The sequence below is a fragment of the Thunnus albacares genome, chromosome 19 (genome assembly GCF_914725855.1).
Source record: "Thunnus albacares chromosome 19, fThuAlb1.1, whole genome shotgun sequence".
NCBI classification, from domain to species: Eukaryota; Metazoa; Chordata; class Actinopteri; order Scombriformes; family Scombridae; genus Thunnus; species Thunnus albacares.
The window spans coordinates 15,359,532-15,383,531 of NC_058124.1; the positions used below are offsets into that span (position 1 = coordinate 15,359,532).

Sequence of the window (24,000 nt, forward strand, 5' to 3'; positions counted from 1 at the left end):
GATAATGATTTTACATAAGACCCAATAAAAACACTCTCTTGCCAATGAATAAACAAGAAATGAGAATTACACAACTCTTTCAAATATCATAGTCCTCTTTATTTCAGTTTTTGACAAAATACCCAGAAAATTCAAAGCGCCTAACGCTTTACAAAAATACGTTCTCTACAAATGTCCTCTGTAGTCTGTCTGGCCTAAACAAAACACAGTGTAGTGTAGAATATCCAGTAGCAGCCTCCTTAACGATAAACCCAAACATTCTCTACGCAACGTTCCACCCATACAACATAAACATATAAATTAATCACAAGGTTTTAAATTAGCATTAGACAAATATACATGATTATAGATCATCCACAACAAAGAGGCAGATTAAATTACAAACATAGCTGTTTTCAAGTGCTGGCGACAAAAAGCCTGAATACAATATGTCGTACACTAATAAAAAATGTGTTTTGGTCCACATGGAAAGATACAGTCCACACCAGAATGATAGAAAACAGCAGAGCGCTCAGCACGAGAAAAGGCAACTGAGTTTCTTCAAGCCAAAGTGAGTTGTCAGCATCTATCTTCTCAAGCCAAAGTGCAATTGAGCATATGAAGAAGCACCTGCAGAGAAAATGAACATGGGTAAGCAAATTAAGAAAAACACTTTTTTGAGATTAAAGAACGACAATGTGTGACTGGAAATACTGGAATACTGATTAGGAGGCAAACCATTATTCAATTTTAGTTTCATTTTTATGCAAACCATTGCAAGACTGTAACTTCCGTCCTCCAAGTAATTTACTTTCATAGTTTACACGTTTCTACATTGTCAAAGAATCTCTTGGACGTTTGTCTGTGTGAGATGGAGCCTTAAAATGTGGTTGTGTTTATCATGCTTATGAATATCCATATAAACAACCCTCTGCTGCTATCTTTCCAGCTGTGACTGTTTCTGAACTTCTTAAAATAACAGAAAATATGGAAGTTTATTTTTGACGTTATTATAGCGATCGTGCAAACTCTGACTTTTCTGAAAGTTCTGAAAAAAATCCAACTTCCACACTTCATACAGTAAATGTCTGAGAATCACCTGAAAATAAGAGTTGTTGTGTTTTTGTTACCTTAGAATGAGCCCTTTATATCTACATAGGGAGCTGGTCCTCTTCCACAGAGGCCGCCGAGTTGCACCGTCATGTTTTTACAGCAGCCCAGAACAGACAAACCAACTACTGGCTCTAGAGAGGGCCTTTCGCATTTTTTCCAAGTTTTACGGCTACAGTAGGTTCTCCTTCACGCTTGGATGGGGAGGGTGATGGGAGGGGTATTCAGTTGGTTGCAATCTGCAACCTCACCACTAGATGCCACTAAATCTTACATATTAGTCATTTAAATGCTTGTATGTGTTACCTGATGTCACACTCCCCAGCCTCCTCTGCAGGGCCTCCAGTCTAGAGATGTAGTCGGTGAGCGCTCGGTCGGGGTCGTAGCTCTGTAGGTGGGAACAGGTGAGAGCTCCATGGTCTCCTGCTAGGTGAAACCTGCACAACACAGACACAACAGATTTATCACCCTTTCAGTACTGATTTCACAATATGTTACTCATTGTACACAGTTGAGCCCTGATTTGCAAATATATGCTTTATCCTATTCTGTTCCATTCTGCTCATATATTGTTTGTACAGTAGTGATCAGTGCAGAAATGACTTGTCAGTTAGTTGCTTAGTTACTAGCAGATTCATTTATTGACAGGATCACTGATTACTCATTGAAGTTATTTATCAATTAAAAATTCTGTTCTCATATATGAGGATATGCCTGCTTTTATCTTGTTCAAATGATTATTACTTATATACTCTTTTTGTTTTTTTAATGTTGGTCAAAGTAAGTAAATGTAAGTAGACTAAACTACATAGACTAATCAGAAAAAAAATATAATTGATAACAACAGTTATTGTTAGTTGCAGCATCATTGTAAGTTTAACCTGTGATGTGTGGAGGAGATGGCCGATCTTGGGGATTCACGCCCACTTCGCCCCCTGGCGCTGGAGACTCCTCCTCCTCCTCCTCCACTTCCTCGTTCTCTGTATATGTCCACGCTGCCTGGGTGAAGATAAGGCGAGTCTCTCACCTCCGTACCTGAGGAGGATGAAAAGGGGGGAAAAAAGCCAAAACACTTTACTGAGTGTCAGTTATAAATGACATGTAGAAGCTATAACACATGATACGTTGTGGTCACCTATTGTCTGTCCTGCTCCATTCTTGTTGACACTGCAGGAGGTTGTGGAGCTCATCCCTGTTGCCTTGTGCCAACGCTTCACAAGGAAACGCATCCTGCATGAACAGAAAATTTAGTGTAGGTTTTAGTTTTAAAGTAAAAGCTGTAATGGCTTTTGTAATGGCTGCATGTCCATCTTGTAGAAGAAAGGAAGTATAGGAATTCACTAGCTAAACCAAATCATCAAAACAGCTCCAGCTGCCTACCTGGAGAGGGCGATAGACACTCGGACGGCAGAGCGGAAGCGCATCAGCCCCCGCCGACGCTGGCTGAGGGACTCCAAGCTGGAGAGTGATGGCCGGCTGCCCATCCTGGAGAGGAGTGACAGCGTGGCTTCCTCACACTCCTGGAAGCCGCCCAGCAGCAACAGCAGATACTTCTTCTGGTAGATCAGTGCTTTTCGGAAACTTTCTGACCTCAGGTACTTCCCATACATCCTCTGAAGGCAGCAGATAGAGAGGAGAGAAGGAGTGAAAAGATGAGCTTTTGTTAACAGCAGTTATTCTCCTGTTTAGCTTTGGTGGCTAAAATGTGCTCATCAGCAATGAATTGCAGCATTTAGCTAATGTTCACTACTTCTCAGTGGCCATATTTAAAACAGTTTTATGAGTTGATACAAGTTGAATTGCAGCGACTTATTATCTGACCTTCAGTGCTGCATTGTCAGCCTCAGGTCCAGTTATCTCTTGCAGGGTGTCGGTCCTTATCTCTGCCCTGAGTCGGGCCACCTGGGCCTGGGCCAGATGTAAGGCTTTCTCTAAGCGGACCTTCTCTCGAGTCCAAGCTTCTCGCTCCTGAGAGAGCAGCATCCCTGTCGAGTCCGCTTTTGAGACTCCTCTCCTGCTGCTGGACTGCAGGAGGAAAAGAAATAATGGAGTTTAGTCAGAAGCTGCTGCATGAAATGACAGGAGATAATAACAATTTAAAGTTCAAGATTATATTTGAGCTTATCAACATGTGAAACTAATAGTGTTTCTGGTGTCTAATATATCTTATTGTTATGGCTGCAATATTCCTGCTACATGGTGAGATTAATTTTAGTTTTGCATGTCATGACAAAGCAATTTTAAAAGAGACAATCAGTAGAGATAATCGTCTCTATCAGTAGTATTTCCTGTCATGCACTCACGCTATCGCCTGATCCCAGTCCAGCCTGTCGGTAGCGTCGGAGCTCTTCTTCCAAGCGGAGCGTGTGGTTTCTCAGGTCATTCTTCTCTTCTGTCAGGCGGCTAACAAAACCTGTCAGCTCGGCATTCTGCCTGAGCAGCCGCTCCGTCAGGGAGTTGGAGGAGCTGGAGGAGCCTCCTGCCAGCAGGGACGCGCTCTGTGGGAAAAGACACGGGAGGATCAACAAGCAGCATGAACAGTTGATTTTGGCTCATCAAAGTGACGAGTGGGTGAAATGAGAATTTCACCAAAATACAGAAATATTCAACCCAGAGGTCATACTATTCAAAACAAGGTTGTAAAAAAAATAAATAAATAAAATTCTGACCTCAGGGACGGAGGGTAGACCTGGGGATTGCTGCAGCATAGTGATGACCTCATCAACATTGGACTGGACCAATGATAACTCTTCACTGTCGACCTCTGCAGTCATCCTGTACAGAACATAAACAGATTAATAATTAGTTCAGTTTTTAGAAAAGTCCTACATAATATGATACATATATGGATTCTGTTGCTGTAAATAAACACATATGAAATGTTAATTCTGTATTCTAATATCTTTTTTATAATGTTTTATAATGTTTTATAATGTTAATCCTGCAATAACTTTAGGCCACTTGGGGGCTGCAGAAACAAGCTATGAACACAACACTGACATTTTATCACCTTTGAAGTTGATATTATAAACTTATTTACACATCCAACAGATTCGGAGTAACATTAGCATTCATTTGAAGTTGTGTTTCTGTCCAATATTCAATTCCTTTTAGTCCTGCTTCTGTTAAATGCTTCATTACGTTCAACCTGCTAGTTGGTAACTTTGTCTCTAGTGCTGAGCAGGCAGCGTACAGTTGATTTTTAGAGCTTTTTCACTGAAACTGCTGGAGGAGATGCTGATGAGAGCGGTGGGAGTGAACCAAAACAGTAAAGTTGTGTTTGCAAAATCAAAACAATGAGCTGAAAGACACTAAAAAACAAGTAGCGCTTAGAATGCAGAGTCAGGTGATAATTCTTTGTGGGCTCATCACTACGAGCGACCCCTTTCACATAGTAGTAGTCATGTTATCTGTTGTCAACATAAAAATATTGATTATAGCTGCTTTAATTACCTGCCAGTATTCTTGCTGGCCATGCTGCGGATTTTCGAGGAAATGAGGTGGAGTTTGCCGAGGATCTTGTCGACTGTGCGCCAAGGACCGTGGTGCAGTCCGCTGGTGTTACCCATTGGAGTGACCTCCAGGTGGGGGGACACGCTGGAGCTGGAAGTCTTCTGCTGGAACACCCAGTCTTTAGTGCGGTTGGTGGACTCACTGTGCCACTCAGCCTGCTGATGTTTTTAGATTAACACAACATGGATTAGCTGCTTTACGTGTCATCAAAATACATGGAAAAAAGACAAATAAAGGCACCGTAAATGATGACTAAAAAGTCAGTAGTTAATAACTGGTAATTGATACTCACACTGCGGCCGTCAGCCTGCAGAGGTCCGCTCCCCTCCCTCTCTCTTTCTCTCTGCTCTCCTAGTTGGACCAACCTCTCCTCTAGTCTCTCCTTCTCCTCCTCTAGGCTCTTCCTCCTCTCCAGCTCTGTCTCAAGCTGCTCCTGGGCCTCCGACATTCGTGCTTCCAGGTTCTCCAGCTGGGACCGAGCCTCCAGCAGTGCCTCTTGGTCTCGTCTTGACCTCTGACCCGTCAAAGTCAGCTCCTCCTCTTTTCTTACAACCTCAAGCTTCTGGGCCTCCACCTGACTGAGGAGATGCACCACCTAGAGAAGAACAATCAGGTCAAATAAAAGAGAATGTTAGCAACAAACTTCTGCCCTTTTGCTCTATTACGGGACTATCACAGCTTCATTGAGGGGTAAGAAGTTAAAACAATAACACTCAAAGTGCTCATTGATATGTAAGAACCACTGGAAGAGTGTTTGACCTTGTGTGTTTAAATATATTTATGCACAGTGCTTCACAATGTATTCTTAATGATTTGTGAGCACTTCAATTTAAAAGTGATTGTCCCTTCTTAGATTTTTTCATTCGAATAACTTTTGAGGGCAGAGTTAGCTAGCAGAGTTACGTCATAGTGAATAAACATTTATATTTTTTGTACTCCATCTTGTGGCTATTTGTTGTCACCTGTGCATGCTTGTCATCCAGCTCCCTCTGAAGTCTTTCCAGAAGGCTCCCTTCCTCCTCGAGCCCTCTCCAGTCCTCCACTGCCCTCTGCTCTGGACCACTGTCTGAGACCCCCACCCGCAGCTCCCTCTCCCTCCCCAGGGCAGTGCTCATCTCCTGGGCCTTGGCTCGCTCTGTCTCCAGCTGGACCTGGAGCTCCTGGAGGTGTCTGTGGAGGCTCAGGCGTTCCTGCTCAGCCTGCTGGGAGAGCTGAGAGGAAGCCTGGCGTTCCTGCTCCAAGGCCGAGGTCAGCTGGGTCACGCTTCTCTTCTGTTCCTCCAGAGTGAGGTGCAGGTCCTGGAAATGGAAAATGGAAATACCACTTGTTTTTAAAAGTGAATAATACAATGCAAGAAAGGAAAATATAACTAGACGAAGTAAAGAAGTTCACTCCCATACCTGGTTAGGCTTTTAACTTCAGGTTAAAAAGCTCCAAGATACAAAAGTGACCAGTGCAAAGGTTCTTACCTCCAGTTCTTCTCGCTTACTCTCCTCATTCCTTTCAGTTCGACACTTCTCTTTCTCCACTGCCCACTGAAGATCTCGGCTTCTCTTTTTCTCCCCTGACAGCTGGTCATTCAGTGTGTCTACCTCTGCAGCCTTCTGCGATACCTCTGCCCTGTAGACAAAAGATAATGTCATTGAGGTGAGAGCTAATGGACATTTAAATTTAGGATTGTGAAAAATTGAACACTTGTTATTTTTCATTGTTGTCAAGGTTTAAGCGTTGTCTGTCATTCTCTTGGACTTTAAAGCATCAAGCAGCAGCACAGGTCTACCACATTATTGCATCCCAACAGCTGTAGATGAAAATTATTAGCAAATTTCAGGTATTTGTTTATGTAATATCTTGTAATGTATTTTTTAAGTTGATTACGAAGAAAAAGCGACAGTAGGGAGTGGATAAATTCTTTTTGCAGTTCTTTCAATATTATATAAATTGCAGCTTAACAAGCTATTATAACAATAAGAAATAACTTTTGTTTAATCTGAAATGAATTAGACACCTCTCAGTTTGTCTGAGATATGATATACTAGATTAATATCAGTGTTAACTTACTTGAGGAAAAGAAAAAAAGTCTTTCTGTAGGAATAAAACAAAAGAACTTAAAATCACTGTTATTTAAATGACTTAAGCATATATATTATATTAAATACAGCACCAGTCAAAGTTTGGACACACTTTCTCATTGAAGTGATTGGGAAGGTGTGCCACATATCTGTTATTTAAATTTTTTTATCATTATCTTTTAAAAATTATTTTTAGTTTTTTAATTTATCAGCTCATTGTACTCAATGTATTTATTACTATTATTATTATTATTATTATTATTATTATTATTACTATTATCATTATTACTATATTATTATCAAACTTTCTGACACTGTGGCAATCCCGTTTATTGGTACTAAAAATAATGCAGAAAAAATCTCTGATCATGGTAATACTTGCATATGTCTTTCAAGTACAGTATTTCTACTGTTTTATGGTTACTGTAATGTATCCAGGTGTTGAGTTCCCATTTGTGAACAAAAACATCATATCTAACCTGAGTGTGTCCAGCTCTTTGAGGTGTTTGTGCTGAGCCTTGAGTGTTGTCTCCAGTTCCAGTTTAGTCTGGGACAGTTCAACCTTCAGCTCCTCCACCAGCAGCCTGTCGGCATCTGCTGCCCTATCAGCTCCTCCTCCCTCCCTCTGCTCCTTCACGCTACACTCGCCAGCCAATGACACGGCAGACTGGGTACCTGAACAACAACAATTAGAAATTAGATTAAAAAAAAAATCACAGGACGTCCTCCCACTCAATAGAATTATGTTTTTCATATTTACTCAGCAGACAAGTTTGAAAAATGGCAATAAATGTGGGTTCGTGTTCATGTTGTGTGATATTTCTGAAACCTTGATGAAGTTGCTCCAGTTGACCGCGGAGCTGATGAATCTCAGACATGAGACTGGACCTGTCTGCAGTGTGGAGAGAACCCATTGCCTCTCTGTGCTGGGCATCCTGGATCATAAAACACCACAACATGTTTGGTTACTGACTGGCTCAAATGATGAAAAGTGGACAGGAAAGACAGGAGAGGTGTACCAGAAAATCTGAGTACCTGCTGTTTACGTCTGTCCAATGATTTACAGATTTAGGTTATCTCTCACATGAAAGCCAGACATTTAGATAATGTCATGCCAATAATTCAGTTCAACATCAAATACCACAGTTCACATAGGACACACTTTTTTTTTTTTTTTTTTACTTTTTATGGGCCACTGCCTTCAACAATTGTTCGTTATTAAAGAAAGTCTTTTGGTCAATTTTTGAGTTGGTAGACAGAATGTAGTTTCTAATGAATGCTATAGCACTTGTGCCAGCATTGAATATTAACTATAACGGATACATGAAGAGCATATTTTTCAGAATGCACCTTATATTAATCACTATAATCAAATATCTTGTCCTTCCTGCTTCATTTAAAACGCATGAACAACAGTGAACACGACAAACTAATCTTAATTTGGAGTAAATTGAGTGTGAGATGAGGTTTTAACAGACCTGTTCGGCCAGTCTGCGTTCCAGCTGATTGAGGTGTATGATGGCATCACTGGTGTCTAGCAGGTCTAACTGGCTGTAGACAGCGTTCTTCAGCACGCTGCGCTCCCTCACAAACACCTGTCGCACTGCATCCAGGAGCTGCCCTCGCCAGTCTGCGCTGCCTGAAGTCTGCAGCAGAGAAACAGACAGAAGAGGAATCCATTTGTCAGCTCTGAAGTGACTGTTTGAGCTTTTAAAAAACTTCTGCAGTGTTTGTTTCTTCTACCTGTGTTCCCCTGTGTGTCTGCATCTGGGTGATGAGGTCTTTGAGAGACTCAACAGTTGCCAGCAAGGCATCTCTTTCCTTTGCCCAGCCTTGGACGTTGAACTGGCTGCTCGGCTCGCCTTCAGAGAGAGGAAGCTCTGACAGAGAGAGAACGTGCATGCCCTCCTGGTGCACCTCACGGAGCAATTTCTGAATGATAAAAACACTTTAGTTAATAATGCCTGATAAATGGGCAAAGCAACAAAAGAAACCAGCCCTATAACATACATTTCCCTGGGAGAATTAGGTTCGATAGGCCAGTACGGATTACACACAGCATATAATACAGCTACAGGAAAACACATTTTCTCCCACATCACTACAACAAATAACTTCTAAAGCTAAATTCAATCCAGCCTTTAAAACCAGGAAAAGACAGCATTACTATGTGCATCACTACAATAATCACTAAAATAACCCAAATCCAGGGTGATACTTAGTCTAATATCAAAAATTCATTAATGAGGACAAGTTGTACCTTGATTCGATCAGGTAGTGGATCGTCAGTGCACTTGGCGCCGTCTGGAGTTGTCCTGAACTCCTGCTGCAAACTCGGGACGTCATTTCCGGTCTGTTGGCTGTAGTCTGAGCTGCTGTCTGCAAGTGGACAAAAACTGTCTTATAACAAAATACAGAAAATGGTGAATGACAAAAGCGTTCATATGTGCTTAAAGGGAAGGTTCGGGGTTTTTTTTAAGTCTGTCTCAACACAATAATGACGTGGAAATAGGTCCACATGCACGTGGAAATAGGTCTTGGTTGCTGTAAAAATTAAATAAACTGAAGGGTTAATGTTTCCCCTGCTTTCACATGGCAATAGTGAAGCATCACAACATGTGTGTAAATGTGTAAAATTGAAATTGGGGTCATGACAAACTTTTTTAAACTGATGATTGATTAGGAAAATTTATTCAAAGAACAAGATTTAAGCATTGGAAGCATTTCTAGTATGTAGAACATAAATCAAAACCCCCATTAATATATGTAACCCCCAAATATATTAAGAATACTGGGAGAAAAGGTTTAATCGTTAGACAATGAAAATGAAAGTTATTAGTGATTAAAATACAGGAGAACAATCTGACGTGAGACATCTGAAGCACTAATATAAACAATAGAGTTGAATGAGTTGTATTTTACCGCTGGTGTAGCCATCTTTGAATTGTGAAGCAGGACGGTCTTGTCTTGATGAAGGGGTCTAGAAAGGATGAACTATGATTAAGATCATTCTTTCAATGTATGGATGACAAATAAATATGATACAAGTAATCTTTGCATGTTGATCCTTCGCATATTCAAAATCCCCCCAAAATTGCTACTTTAACACATTCATTCATATCTTGTAATGAAGCATGTATGGTACTAAGCAGAAGAAGAAGACTCATTAAAAGTTGACGCAGCACATATTACCTCATATCTCATTTGTGAAAATATGGAAGTTGTCAGACTCAATATGATAATAGCAGTTCCTGATATAAAATTACCACAAAATCCCTAATGTCAATAAAACAAAATGCTCTGCAACTTCTCAAACATGTCAACACAAAACTAATTACAGTATGAAGCACATACATAATTATATTGTAACTACAGTCGTGACTTACATATTATAAAACATCTCCACATCCTTCTATTACTGCATTACAATAGTGCAGAACAAACAGTTTGCAGTCCTCACCTCAGTCAAGCGCAGCTTGTCAATGACGGCCTTGAGGGCTTTACATTCGTTCTCTAGAGCCTGTGTGTCCCTGCGCAGGGTGTCGCTCTCTGAAATATGCCGGGCCTCCATGTCCAGGATTTCTGCTGCATGGAGCTCCTGCATCTGTACAATCTTCTCCTGGAACTCTGTGATCACCTCCTCTATCTCCTCTTTGTTGGCAGCTGAAGGAGACTTGCTGTCAGACATTTGGAGCGTTTCAGTCTGTGTGAACGAGTCCGTTACGGCAACGTGTTGCTGCTCAGAGCTGCTGTTTAGCCGAGTGCTGTGAGATTTGTTGGAGGACTGGCTGGAAGTAGCAGAGTTTTTCCTGGAGAGAGCTGGTTTATCTTTGGCACTGCTTCCCTTACCAGCTGGCTGTTTGCCTCCTTTCCTTTTGGGCTGGGTGGTGGAGGTGGAAGAAGCAGTGGAAACAGGCTGAGGAGAAGGAGATGGAGACGGAGATTGAGGAACTGAGTCTGCTGTCTTCATCAGGGCTGATTGTACCTCCTGGAGCTCCTCTTTGAGCTTTGAAATGGAGAGTTCACGGACGTGGAGTTCGTCCTGTAGTTTCTCGTTGTGCTGCCTGTAGCTGTTCAGTTCTTCTTTGGTAGCACCCACATTCATCTTGACCTCCTGGAGCTCCTCTTTGAGTTTAGAAATAGAAACTTCGCGGACTTGGATGTCCTCCTGAAGCTTCTCATTATGCTGCCTGTAGCTGTTGAGTTCTTCTTTGGTGGAATCTGCGTCATTTCTGACCTCCTGGAGCTCTTTGAGAAGCTCCGTCTTGTCGGCTCTGTCCTCACCAGCTTTTACCTGAAGGACGATTGAGCAGGTGGTAAAATACATACAGGCAGGTATCATGTTAGAATATGACAAACCTTTTCATAAAAATCAAGAATATTATAAGTTTTAAAGATATATAAATACACAATGGAACAAAATGAAGCTGTGAAACATTTTCTACTTACTTGGAAAAGTTCTCCTTTAAGGTGAGCAATGGTCATTTCCCGCTCCTTTAAAAAAAAAAAAATGTAAGTAATTAAAAACTGTACATACATATGAGGAGTAACAAGGTATTTCAATAAAAACAAGAGCTTACAAACTTAAAGCTGAGCTAAATTTTTTAATTTTTCCTTTCACCAAAAGTGTCCATTTCAGATTAAGTTTATAAAAATCTGCTTTTTTTTTTAAATGTAGAAAGTTAAAACAGACGATAAACAGAATATGTTTGTAGTGATTTTCAGTGTCCAACTGGCTCTATACCTGCAGCAACTCCTGTAGCTTCTCTAAGCTCTCCTTGCAGCTGTTCAGCTCTTCTTTGGTAGCAGCTGCTTCATTTTGAGCCGACATGAGTTCCCGGTGAAGGTCAGATACCTTTGTCTCTTCACCACCTCCAGAAGATTCCTAAAAGTGACAAAGTTGAGGTATTAGACAAGAATTGCCAGTACACATGCTCGCTTCTGAGAATAAAGAAGTTTATAGAAAATATACACTGTGGAGAATAAAAAAAAAATCTTCCTACCCTTTGAAGTTGGTCCTGGAGTCTCTCTAGTGTTTCAGTTTTTTCCTAGAGATAAAGAGACGAGTTCATGAGTCTCACCAAATCAAAAATACTCTCACAAGTGGTATGAACACCAAGATGCAGTTACATACTGTGAGCTCTTCCTGGAGTTTACTGCAGGTCTCCTTATAGTTGTCGAGCTGCTCTTTGGTGGCTGAGGCCTCGTCTCTGACCTCTTGCAACTCCTGCAGAAGCTCCGACACAGCCGGCTGGTCATGAGCGGAGACGCCCTGATAAAAAGGTCACAGAGATTCAGATTTATCAGAGCTGTATTGGGTAAGGGACAGTATTTCAGAGTCTGACACCTCATCACAATGCCTTCAATGAGTTATCAATGGTTAAAAATTAATCAGAGTATACTCAAAGTTACACTAATGTGCCCTGATAGTGACTTAAGAAGTGCTGCTACTAAAACTTTTATGAATCCATACAGTACAGAGATTTGGTTCTGATCACACTCTGTACAAACATTGCACTCACTCAATCTGATTTTTATCTGCAAGTTTAAATGTATTATTTTTAGATGAAAAAGATCTAGTTCTTCTTTCATCCTAAGACTTCTCTCTCTCTTATAAAAACATTTCAGTTTATTATCAAAAAAATTAGTCCAACCTGGAACTGGAGCTCATTGGTATTGTTGGTAACAGTAGTTTCAACACTACTATGATCATTTATCACTATAAAGACACTTCAGTCCTTGATCAACTTGATTCAAATGAATATATTAAAACATGAAAGTATGTGACAGCTCAATAAAATTTCAAACACTGCATATTTTCATGGTGTTCTATTTATATCACAAACAAATATGAACTAAAAGTCCTTCTCGGTGAGAACTCAAATTTACAAAGAAATCACCATCTATCAGCACATCCTGTTATTCTAGATTCTCTTTGTGTATAACCATAAATAATAAACACACCCTGGATTGACACTTTAAAGGAGGCTTCTGAATTCTTCAAAAGAATAGTTTCTATATTTTATATTATTTGGATTCTTGCAGCAGAGAATTAGAGGAGAAGATTGATATCACTTTCCTGTCTGTCTGGTAAATATGTAGCTGGAACCAGAAGCTGGTTAGCTTAGCACAAAGACTGGAAACAGAGGGAAACATCTAGCTTGGCTCTTTAGCTAACAAAATCCACCATCAGCACCTCTAAAGCTCACTAATTAACATGTGTTATCTCTAGAGTGTACAAGTGTCAATTTGTGGTTTTATGGGGGGTGATGTTATGAAGAGGGATTATGAGCAGGTCTATTTCTTAGCCAGGAGCAGTAACTTCTGAACTCTTACCTCCACAGCTGGTGATGTCTTCTGATGCGTCCTGACCTTCATCTGACTGAGCAGATCCATGAGCACCGCCAGCCTCCTCTCGTACTCCATAACCTCCTCCTCTGAGCTGGAGAGCAGCTGCTTCTGGAGCTCCTGGTCTTTCTGCACCCCACTGAGACCTGCCTCCAGCTCGCGAAGCTTCTGGGTCAGATGGACAACCTTCCCTGTGGGAGCTTGTCTCACTTGACCTAGTTCACTGAAATCCATTTGGGGAATACCAAAGTCAGCTAAGTCATCTGCATGTGGCTCCACATGTCTCTGCAGCTCTTGGTCCTCTTTGGATATCTGTGACTGCCGACGCTGCTCTTGCTGCTCCTGGAAAGCCTCCAAGGTGGCTTGACTGACGAGCACTGAAGCCACTTTCTCCCTCAGATTTGCCTCCAGATTAGAGACCTTCTGTTGGAGACCATCTGCATCGCTCCGAGTTTGCTCCACAAGGAGGCGACAACGGCTTAACTCAGAGTCCTTTTCACCCACCAAGTCCTCAAGCTCCCGGATGCGGAGACCTAACTCTTCCACTCTGGACGTTGCACTCTGCTCTAGAGCTTGTACTTGGGCCTGCATGACAACAAGGCCAGCAGTTTTCTCCCTGAGAGCTTCTTCAAGCTCATCCTCTGGGCTCTCCAGTTTTTCTGTTTCAGTCAAAGCTTCTGCACTCTCTTTCAAACGCAGATATGTTTCCAACAGCTTACTGTGCTCTGTTTTGAGTTTATCAAGCTCTTTGGCAGCCAGGTCCTTTTTCTGCTTCATCTCATCGTATTCCTCTTTACTCGGCCCCCACACTCCACTCTCCGGCTCAGCCTGGGTGTCCTCGTCTTCCTCTGTAGTCTGTTTCTGCTCAATATTGGCCAGTTCCTGCTGAAGTTTGTCTATGACTGCATTCAGCTGGTCGAGCTCCTCCTCATTATTCCTCTTCAAGCGTTCTTGTTCGCTCCGCAGGCACTCCACCTGGGACTCCAGGTCTTTTATCAGCTCATCTCGCTCATCAATTTCCTAAAGAGTAAGACAGACATTATCAAACTATGAAAATATCATATTTTAGGAGTCCATGGCTGTCCCATTATTTGGATAAACATCTGAGTCCCTGCAGTGCAAGAAATTATTTTTTTGGGGCCAGAATGAATGTTAGATTGTATCTCAAATTGTAAGTGCTCTACAGAGACTCAGAGGTTTAATAAGCCACCTCAAATGAATAAACGATCACCTCACAACAAAAGATGGTGCTGTGGATCTACTTACCGAGACAAATCAAGCAAAAACCACCCAACAAAAAAACCACAAAAAAATAAAAAATGGAGCCAACAAAAATGAAAGCGAACAAAAAAAAACCAGAGAACACACACTGATGCACTTCCACGAATACACGCATATTCGAAATAGACTTTTATTCTATTTCGTATACGCATATTGCGTTACCTTGTTATCAGAGGCTGTTTCCATGTGTTGGAGCTTAGTGATCTGTTCATTAAGAAGTGCTATTTCCCTGTCCTTCTCCTCCATCACCTTCAAAAGTCAGAGATTATAATGTGATGGCTATTAATAAACAAGGTCATGTGAAAGTCCAGTTTGCCTTGTGGCAGAGAAAATTCACCGTTTGAGTCACAGAAGAAACATGTTGGCAGCAGCAGTAAGTAACGGGCAAAAAACTTTGACATAAAACAAAATTAACTTTAAAAAGTGGTTTGTGATGAGATCTATTACAGATTAAAAAAATGTCCTGTTTTTGACTGTTGGGAGGCATTGTAGGTTGTGTGAATAAGTCAGACCTTTTGTTCACTTTACAGTTTCATTACAAGCTTATCTAACAATGTCAAACATTTTTCACATCAGTCAACAGTTTAGAGGTCACCAGTAACGAGAAGTTTATAATTTACTTATTAGTAGAGCTGTTTGCAAATAGAAAAGACAAGCCTGTCTGACAAGCCATCTGCAGGTTTTGAGAATGTCTACAATTCACGGCAGAACCAGACTCTGTGCTTTACAATCTTGTGTAAAGATACTGTAATATGTCCCTTGCAGTGGGGCGGCTGATTACCTGGAGCATGCTATCCCTTGTTTCTAGGTATTGCTGCTGGCTGCTGATCTCCTTCCTTTGGATCTCCAGCTGCATGTGAAGCTGCTGCACCTCCTCGCTCTTGTTCTCCAGCTCCTCTCTGAACTGTTCCAGCTGCTCCTCCAGGTTACAGATCTGAGTCAACAGGTAATCATGACAAGCACTTTAGAGGACACTACACAACATGCATCTCACTGATATGACTGAAAAACCAACACCACAGATTTTCTCTGCGGCACTAGTGAGCTAGTAAATTTAACTGCTCTAGTAATTAAACATAATTGCAGATCTTGATATGATAAGATAGTATAACACTAATGGTTTTCCCCTGCAGCACTGTTTTCTTAATGTTAATCTAGTCCTTTGCATGGTGGAGGAAAATACTTGCATTTGACTAGTTTAAATTTTGCAGAATTTAATAATGATTCAGGAGCCATCTGCAAACACATTTGAGCAAAAAAAGCTCTTCCCAGATAGCCTAATATTATTACAACATGTATGTTGACACGTATTCTTGCTCTTGTTTTCCAAAAGTGAATCAACCGCTTTAGTTTATGACATATTAAGTAAGTAAGTATCAACATCAACAAATTATCAAAATAAGCTCAATGCACATGTAAATGTGTAATGAATGTCCACTTAATGTAAACTGTCTGCTATCAGAGTTCTGATATTGAAAACTGGGCTAAAACAACAAAAGGAGGCTGCTTTGAAAAACCGCAAAGAATAAAGTGAACAGTGCACTACCTCTTTCTCTTTCCGCTCCAAAGCTTCTCGCTCCGTTTGTAACTGAGCCTCCAGTGTGGACTGTTTTGCCTCGGTGACGGATGCATGCTGCTTCTTTTGTTCAACCTGCGACACACACAACACACACACACACATAAGAAACTAATGTTTAGCTAAGCAGTTATTTACTACATGTGCAGAAAGGCACGAAGGAGCAAACTCTCGTGACAAAATAGATTTTCAAGGATTCATATGCACGTTGTCCATATTGTATCCTTTATGGTCCAGCTGGAACTGTGCAATTTGTCAACTGAGCAGCAGCGCAGCATCCGGAGCATTTCCTACACTGCTCTTTTTGTTCACTCACCACAGCCCTCCGCGAACACTGGGTGGCAATCTTGACAGTTGCTAGCCATAGCTCAGTGTCATCACAAACAGCATACTGCCGGGGTGGCTGAAGTATACCCACCCACACATTTTTCTCCCCCTCTGTGCATCCTCTCCCTCCTCCCATTCCTCCTCTAGCTGTCACCTCATCTACATGCTCTCACACACACCCTCTGCCATGCTCCACAGCTATTGTTCTTACGGCTTTTTCTCTACTGCCGTCTCTGCATCAGTCTCCAGCTCATCCTTCATCTCTCTCTTCCCCCTCCCCCCCCCCCCTTCCTCACCTTCTCCAGGGACTCAGCACTGGCCAGCAGGGCCTGCTCCAGCTCACGGATGCGGCTCTCCAGCTTGTCAATCTCTTCGTCGCGCTCTCCCAACTCACGACGCAGCTGCTCTGAGCTGAGCAGCAGCTCACTGCACCAATCCGCCTTCTCCTTCAGCTGGGAGGTCAGCTGGTCCACCTGGTAGTGAGGGAGAGAGAGAGACGAGGAGAGCAGGAGAGAGAGAGGGGGGATCGTTTAATGAGATTCGCTCTCAGAAACCACTAGCTACAGTGTAGCTGGTACATGTACAGCTAGCTGGGAGGTCAGCTGATCCACCTGAGAAAGGAGGGGGCCGGGAGTGAGAAAAGGTGCAGGGAACAGAAGGGAGAGAGATTTCATTCAGGGTGACACAAACCACAGAGCAACACATTAACCAGGAGGACGGCTGGCAGGTAACTGATCCACCTGTGAGATGGGGAGAACAGCAGCAGATCAATGATTGGGAGGAAGAGGGGTCAACAGGAGGAAGGTTTACTTAGGATGATGAAGAAACTGGAAATGCAATTAATATCTAGATGATAAACTGTTCCCCCTGCTTGGTTAATCATGAAATTATGACACAGTCCTTCATAAAAGATTAATTTTGTATATACTGTTGTACATTTTCAGGATCTTGAGCCAAAGAAATTCTATTCAAATGAATTATGAAATGAAGAAATTGTAGTAAGGCAGATGAAATACATCCCTTCACTGGCAGGCCTTCATTAAATATTAATATGAGTGGAGTGAAAGATGACTCTTCGCAAGCACAGAATGGGCTATTTATATATGTTTAAGCATTACCAGAATGTCCCTTGAGGTTCCCTTACAGATGGATTTTAGTGAACTGTAGTAGAGTGTTTTTCTACCCAGTTTTCCGCTTGACATTCAGGATAAACATAGCAGGAGACCTACAAGTCTTTCTTTTATTGGCACAGAAACAGGTTTAAAGCAATTCACGTTTTAGAGTTTCTTAATGAAATTTAAAGATAAAATAAGAAAGGCTGGTAAATAAACAGTGTTAAAGCAAGCAGGGCGATCAGTTTTACAGACTACATTTTGTATCTTTTAAATGTTATATTTTTAATTTGGCATACATTGATTTTCATTTTGAAGTAAAATGGTGCTTTGGATAGCCTCATGCACAGATGTCATACTGATTTCTTAGGAATTGAAATATGCTAAAAAGAGAACTTGGTGTAACTGTTGTGATAAAAAGCAGGAGGATAATTTAGTGTATTTAAGGTTCATTTATTTAATTCTGATCTACTGTGAGATTTACTGTTTGTTCATACTGGGACATTAGAGGGAGAGACAAGAGGTGGGATCAGAGTGAAAAGGACAATGTTTTGAGGTTGAGTAGCTTCTGAATGAGAATACATAAAGTACGGTAGAGGAGGATCAAACTGGACAAAGGAGTAAGAAGAGGATGTAGAGAGATAGGCCATTAATTGCTACGGGGTGGGCGGGATCACTATAATGCAGCAAATGCTCTCTGGGGAAACTTAATTCTACATGTAGCTAGAAGCAATACCTTTAAGGTTACTCCATCCACCTGCAATAAGCCAGGGAGAGAGAAGGCAGAGGCATAGAGGACCAGAGGATGGAGAATTTGAGGGCAAAAGGAGAGAGGTGAGCCAAGGAGGAAGCAGAGGAAGAAAAAGTCCTTAGAGATAAAAATGTGGCAGGAGTCTGTCTCTGGAAATTATAGAAATGGTAGAGGTTATCTTGGTGGTATTAGCCTGTGAGTTTGAAGCACACAAAACACACCGCAGGATTAAGAGTTTTGAATATTACTACAAAGTTTATAACTATCTATTGTACACCAATCACAGCGATTAGAAACTATATTATGCAGACCTTTTTCTAATTAAGTTGGAACAAACTGTCTGTCAAGTAAAACATTGTCATAGCCCAGAACAGCTGATTTTCTACATCTGATTGTACTATTTTACATCTTCTAAAGGAGAATTTGTTGAATGTAACTGTTTGTCTTTACTATTTACAGTGTCTTTACAATAAACTGGGCAAGTATATAAGCGATTAGTTTGAGAACCTTAGTACTTCAAATATGCAGCAATACCATCATTTCTATTGTGCAGAAATACCATGACAGCAGGGTTGCTAAAATTACATTTCTTCTTGCCCAGAGTGAATCGGAGGCTCGATGGTGACTCGATAAAAAAAGACAGTAAATGACCTAAAAAAAACCAAACAGCATTCATACCACAGACAAAGCAAATAAACAACATTCACTGTGAAATTGAAAGCAGTTTCTGCTTTGATGAAATAACATTCTGCTACTTGAAGAAATTGGGAAGATGTGATTGACAAAATGCACTGATTTTTTTACACGCTGTAGAAAACAAGATCATTGCCCATCAGTGACATTGTTGTGCAGGGGTGTGATGTGAGTTTCTGTAGCACAAGTATTCAGCAGAATCATCTCAATTCAGCCACCAAACCATCACTAGTTTGTGCAGAGAAAAGCAAATCAGTCATCACCTTCTGACATAAATATTTGCATCTGAAATGAATGTGAGACAGTGGGGGCCACATAACAAATTTTCTGATTATCTTTATATCAAAATGCATGTGATATAAACTAATGACATTATTTGGTTTGACAAATGGTTGTAATAAAGTTTTGTTGTGGCAAAAATTCAATAAGGAAGATCTTTTCTCTTAAGTTTTGCCTTTCCTTCCTTTCTCAAATCCTCCACTTTCCCGCGCTGTCAAAGTCTCTGACATTCATGAATTCTGACATCACCATATCTGACCAATCATCTTTCTGCCTCTGATCCTGAAGCCAATCAGTCCTCAGATGCTGTTCTATATCACTGTGATTCTCATTCCTGCTATTATACAACCCATTATCAGCATTATCTCTAGGATGTTCAGGAAGATTAATACATATGGATCTCTTCTTATTGAATTTGAATAAAAGCCACAACATTTCACTGTTTAACATCAGCAAATCTTATGGCAATCACACAATCTCTTTATAATTTTACTGCATTATGTATTTGTTCATCATGGAAGTAAAACCAACTGTTCAAGAAGACAAGAATTAATCCCACTCTCACTCTTTTGCCTGCGTAACATTCCCACTACAACAACTTTGGTATCATTTTCGAGGCAGCACAGGTAATTCTACCAGCTTTATTGTTCTGCTGTGTGACTCTGAGCCAAATGTTTGTGGCCAAAGCAGTGTTGTGCTCAGAAAATAAGCATCTCTATTACAGCCTGTTCCTCTAGCTAAACAACAGAGCTTTCTCCTGTTACCTCTTGGTTTCTTTGCTCAGAGACGGTCTGAAGCTTCTGTGGATTCTTCAGCTGCTGCTCCAGTTTCTGGATCTCCTGCTGGAAGAAATCCCTCTCATGTTCTCGGTCCACAGCTTGTTCCTGGATGCCAAAATAAAGACATGAAGATACAGAAACGAAATAAACAGAAATATATAGAGCAAGAATTGAAAGGTTGAAACAGCTCCTGAACACAATTTGCTTGCAAGCTACAAGGAGTTGGTCTAATGTACAAAGACATCTTGAACCTAACTGTTGTGTTGAGCAATTGGTTTTCCTGAACTTCTCAATTAACATTTTTTTAATGATTGGAGGCATTGAGAGCAATCATCTGTGTTATTTTTTCCTCCCATATTTAAATGTTTTTTTTAATCTAGTCAACATTGTAGTACACAAGTCTGAACTGAATGAGGCAGTAAGCTTTAAGGGCCAGCTGATGTACTTAGTCAGCCATGTTTTGTGGATTTAATATAATTTGGGGTTTGTAAGCATTATGTTGAGTACCTGATAAGGTAAGAGATGACATATGGTGCTGTTTTTTTACTCCAGTAACAAATGTTTAGGCGTATTTCACATAAATGTGAATACATGGCAGGAGTGACACATCTGCTGTTGGTGCCAGCAGCTTTTTTAAAAAATCTAAAAAATTTTCTTTCAGATTTAGAGAGAAAATATTTACAAGTTCCCAACAATGGTTGAGATTTCAGGCCAATATTTTCATAAAAAAGATGAGTATGTTAGAGTGTCAGACTGAGCTCGAGAGAAAACTGAAAAAATGTTGCATTACTGGATGTCACAATAGAAACACAACTGATATCTGGATTTCCAATTTTTACTGCACACTACAGACAAATATAAGACTAAAGCAAACTACAGATGTCTGGTAATACAGTAAAGAAAAATATTTACAAATATGCTCATTTCATATTTGAGTGTAACCGACATCAACAGAGCAGAGCAGAAAGAATCTGGATTCAAACCACATCGAGACAATCACATGCCAACTCCTGGCCAAGTGGCCCAATTATGATAATGGGAACACAACTCATTAGACCATGAGCCAAATGTGGGGGGAAAAAATGAAATCATTAAGTTGGCTCTTAGTTTACTTTGACTAGCTTGAGCCTGGACATCTAAGTAGCATTAACCTAATTCCTGTTTCAAGCAAAAGTAAGCCAACATTCAAATATAAAAGTGCTGTTAATAACGAGAAACACTCATCATCATTACACATCTGTCAAGATACAAATTGTAATGAGCTTTAAAATTGTTTCCATGAGGTTTCATGTTGCTCTGGCCGTGTCCAAAACTAATAAGGCACAATTAGCAGTATGTGTTTCACAGAAAAAAAAAGGGATCTTTGCAAAAGTGTTTTCAAAAAAGAAAGACAATGGGATCTTGGATAAGGATTCTGGGTATGTTGTAAGGATGCTCACAAAGAACAGCTTTGTAATTGACCTTAGAAAATAGTGCATTCTTCTGGTACATAGTGGATAGTGCATGACTTCTGTTACATGATACCAGAAGTTTTGACCTGTTGTTCCACTTACATCAAGGAACCTCCTGTTCTTCTCCAGCTGTTTCTCCAGAGCTTGGATCTGCTGCTGGAGGTCTCCGTTCTCCGTCCTCTGAGCATGCTCCAGCTCGATCACTTTGTTGACCTGCTCCTCCAGCTCCGCCTCCAGCAGCTTCACCTGCTTCAGAAGGTCGGCGTTCTCCTTCTCCGCCTGACGTTGGACCTCCACTTTCTCTTTCATCAGCTTCTCCGTCTCCTCCAGCAGGTCTAGAGAACACGACGGAGAAAGGAGGAGACGTTTAGGTGTTACTGCCTGGAAATTAAAGCTGACTTATTTTGGTTATTTAATTGTTCAGATTTAACTTTGGTGATGAACAGCATGCTGAGATGAAGCTACTGAAGAGTCTGAGGTTTGTGAGCCTTGTGACGAGATCAGATTTTGCCATGTTTAATTATGTGGTGTTAAAAAAAACTCTAAAATCTTGTGCAATATAGTCCGCTCCATCTGAATAAATGGCTAACCTCAGGCTCTTCCAACATCTCATTCCACTTTCCAACATAATGCCCCATTATCAAACATGATCCCCCAATATGATACCTCTTTACCCTTCTGCTGCCACCAGTGAACAACCAACACCAGTTCACCCAGGATCAAACCCCCACAGGATTAGTGCAAAAGTAACAGGGTGTGAGAGTGCGAATGACAGATCAAACACGTGGACAGTCCAGACATTGCAATATCCATGCCCAATAAGCATTTACAGGCAGGGGAGAGGGAATTCCCAAACAGCCAATCATCTCACTCACTGAAAGAAATTCTCTCATTATACAGTTTAAAAAAAAAAGACACCTCAATTCAGAGAGTAGATGATTGACAATTAGGAAATAATGACTACAGATAAATGTCTGAAGATTACTTCCATTTCGTCATGCTAAAATGAGGACTAACATTGACTCAAAGACATTAAAATGACAAACCAGGACAAAATCAATCAAAATGAAAAGCTGAAGCGAAGGTTAGTGACTGAACTGAGTGAGTTTGTGAGCCCATAGCAAGCAAGCTCTCAAGCTTTGTTGGTGAGTTGCTGGATTAGGGTTAGAGAGAGATATACTGTCACTCAGCTAGGACAATTAAAGAACATAGATATAACTGAGCCATGCTCAAAGTGGACACACCTGCTTCAGGTGCTGCAACCATTGCAGCTTCAACTAGGCCTACAGGAGAATAAGAAAGCACAGGAATTTAACATGCTCTTGTGTTTTTTTTGTTGTTGTCATGAACAGGAAAACTCTTTGAGAAAAAAAAAGTCAGAGAAAGGTGGAGATAGGATGGCAGTGCTTTTCTGTCTGTTTCACAGTAGTAGGTTAAGGCTGTGTCGCCAAAGGATGGAGATGGAGAAGCAAATGTCGTGAAAGGAAGAAGTTTCTGAAATAGCCCCTTTTAGATGTACACCCTTACATACAGAATACTCACGTTTTCTTATCAGAGAATGATACTGATGGGATACCTTCTTGATAATAAAGGGGTTATAGTGCAAAATTAGCAGATACAGTTATCAAGCTTCATGTTTCCGGTGTACTTCTTGGCAAATACCTGTACATTTATGATTCGTGACACAACTCCCAGAAATGTAGATAAGCTGACTAAGCTGCTGCAGCATCTAAAATAAAAATTTTAATGACTTTTTGATCCTTGGTCTTTATTCCTGTCACTGATAATGCTGCCCAGTTATATCTCATAAATGTTTCATTTTCATTTTCAACAATAAGAACTACCAAAGAAATCTAAATGAGGTCTGCACGCCTTTAAATCAAAGCTGTAGCCATTTCCAACCATTTCAAACCAGTATAAATGCAGAAAGGAATTGTTTACTGTCAATATACTGTATACAGTACAACACTTTGAAACAGGAGCTGAAAAAAATGATAATAACTACTGTATGACATGTAGCTGACACACTGAATCACACTGTCTTGTGTAATTCAAGGAACAATTTATGTTTTAATTTAGGTGAGTAACTTTTGACGTTCTTTTAATATAGCTATACTAAACAAAATGTCTCTTTAAATTTGAGCCTTGATAAAAAAAAATTTAAAAAACAGAAAACTTTCAGTCATAAAACAGGTGATATTTTGTATTTTTGTTTCCTGATGTTTTTTCTATGACGCAACAAAGTTTAGACCATGTTGACTTAATTCATGTCCTAATATTTCCCTTTCATGTCACACCTTTCTATGAGTAGGTTATTCTTTTTAAATCCCTGCCTATTTTTTTTCCTTCTCCATTAAGGGAATTCTGGGATACGTACGAAGCTCACGGGGCCCAGCATGCTCCCTCATGGCGTCCTGTTGCCTTGACAGCAGCTCCCGCTCCTCCTGCATCTGAAGCCTCTCCTGCTCCAACTCGTGCAGCCGGCTAGCTGTAACCTGCAGGGAAAAATGACTTTAAGTTAGTTTGCAACTTTATTTTCATTTATATTTTGAGGCAAAATGAGTTGAGTTGACATGGATAAGACAATATTTGTAAAGGAACAGGGTCTTTCAATATGTGATGATTCATATCTTATAGGCACATATACAGTATATTGTGCATTTTTAAAGTATTTTACATAGTGTTCATATCTTAACATATAGTTTATTTCACGGACAACTGAAGTTTAC

General features: G+C 40.6%; 1 protein-coding gene across 5 annotated transcripts in view; it reads right to left on the bottom strand.

Moving 5' to 3' along the window:
* Positions 1-77: 77 nt before the first annotated feature.
* The window catches only part of akap9 (A kinase (PRKA) anchor protein 9), a 70,636-nt gene continuing 46,713 nt past the window's right edge, over positions 78-24,000 (bottom strand). For 2 of the 5 annotated variants that reach the window (XM_044336326.1, XM_044336322.1), the window contains 32 exons: positions 23,649-23,766; positions 22,516-22,554; positions 21,374-21,606; positions 19,806-19,925; positions 16,503-16,679; positions 15,850-15,954; positions 15,085-15,237; positions 14,466-14,552; positions 13,011-14,042; positions 11,809-11,946; positions 11,678-11,722; positions 11,419-11,559; positions 11,124-11,168; positions 10,135-10,968; positions 9,597-9,654; positions 8,935-9,053; positions 8,418-8,606; positions 8,153-8,320; positions 7,504-7,609; positions 7,154-7,349; positions 6,072-6,222; positions 5,565-5,900; positions 4,895-5,197; positions 4,543-4,760; positions 3,759-3,864; positions 3,393-3,587; positions 2,911-3,114; positions 2,470-2,702; positions 2,225-2,319; positions 1,971-2,124; positions 1,396-1,526; positions 78-609 (listed from right to left, as the gene is read on the bottom strand). In XM_044336326.1, the coding sequence (XP_044192261.1) occupies positions 566-609; positions 1,396-1,526; positions 1,971-2,124; positions 2,225-2,319; positions 2,470-2,702; positions 2,911-3,114; positions 3,393-3,587; positions 3,759-3,864; positions 4,543-4,760; positions 4,895-5,197; positions 5,565-5,900; positions 6,072-6,222; positions 7,154-7,349; positions 7,504-7,609; positions 8,153-8,320; positions 8,418-8,606; positions 8,935-9,053; positions 9,597-9,654; positions 10,135-10,968; positions 11,124-11,168; positions 11,419-11,559; positions 11,678-11,722; positions 11,809-11,946; positions 13,011-14,042; positions 14,466-14,552; positions 15,085-15,237; positions 15,850-15,954; positions 16,503-16,679; positions 19,806-19,925; positions 21,374-21,606; positions 22,516-22,554; positions 23,649-23,766 (6,273 nt within the window). In that variant the 3' untranslated portion in view covers positions 78-565. The remainder of the gene's footprint in view (positions 610-1,395; positions 1,527-1,970; positions 2,125-2,224; positions 2,320-2,469; positions 2,703-2,910; positions 3,115-3,392; positions 3,588-3,758; positions 3,865-4,542; positions 4,761-4,894; positions 5,198-5,564; positions 5,901-6,071; positions 6,223-7,153; positions 7,350-7,503; positions 7,610-8,152; positions 8,321-8,417; positions 8,607-8,934; positions 9,054-9,596; positions 9,655-10,134; positions 10,969-11,123; positions 11,169-11,418; positions 11,560-11,677; positions 11,723-11,808; positions 11,947-13,010; positions 14,043-14,465; positions 14,553-15,084; positions 15,238-15,849; positions 15,955-16,502; positions 16,680-19,805; positions 19,926-21,373; positions 21,607-22,515; positions 22,555-23,648; positions 23,767-24,000) is intronic. The other 3 variants (XM_044336323.1, XM_044336324.1, XM_044336327.1) reach the window with 3 other exon arrangements.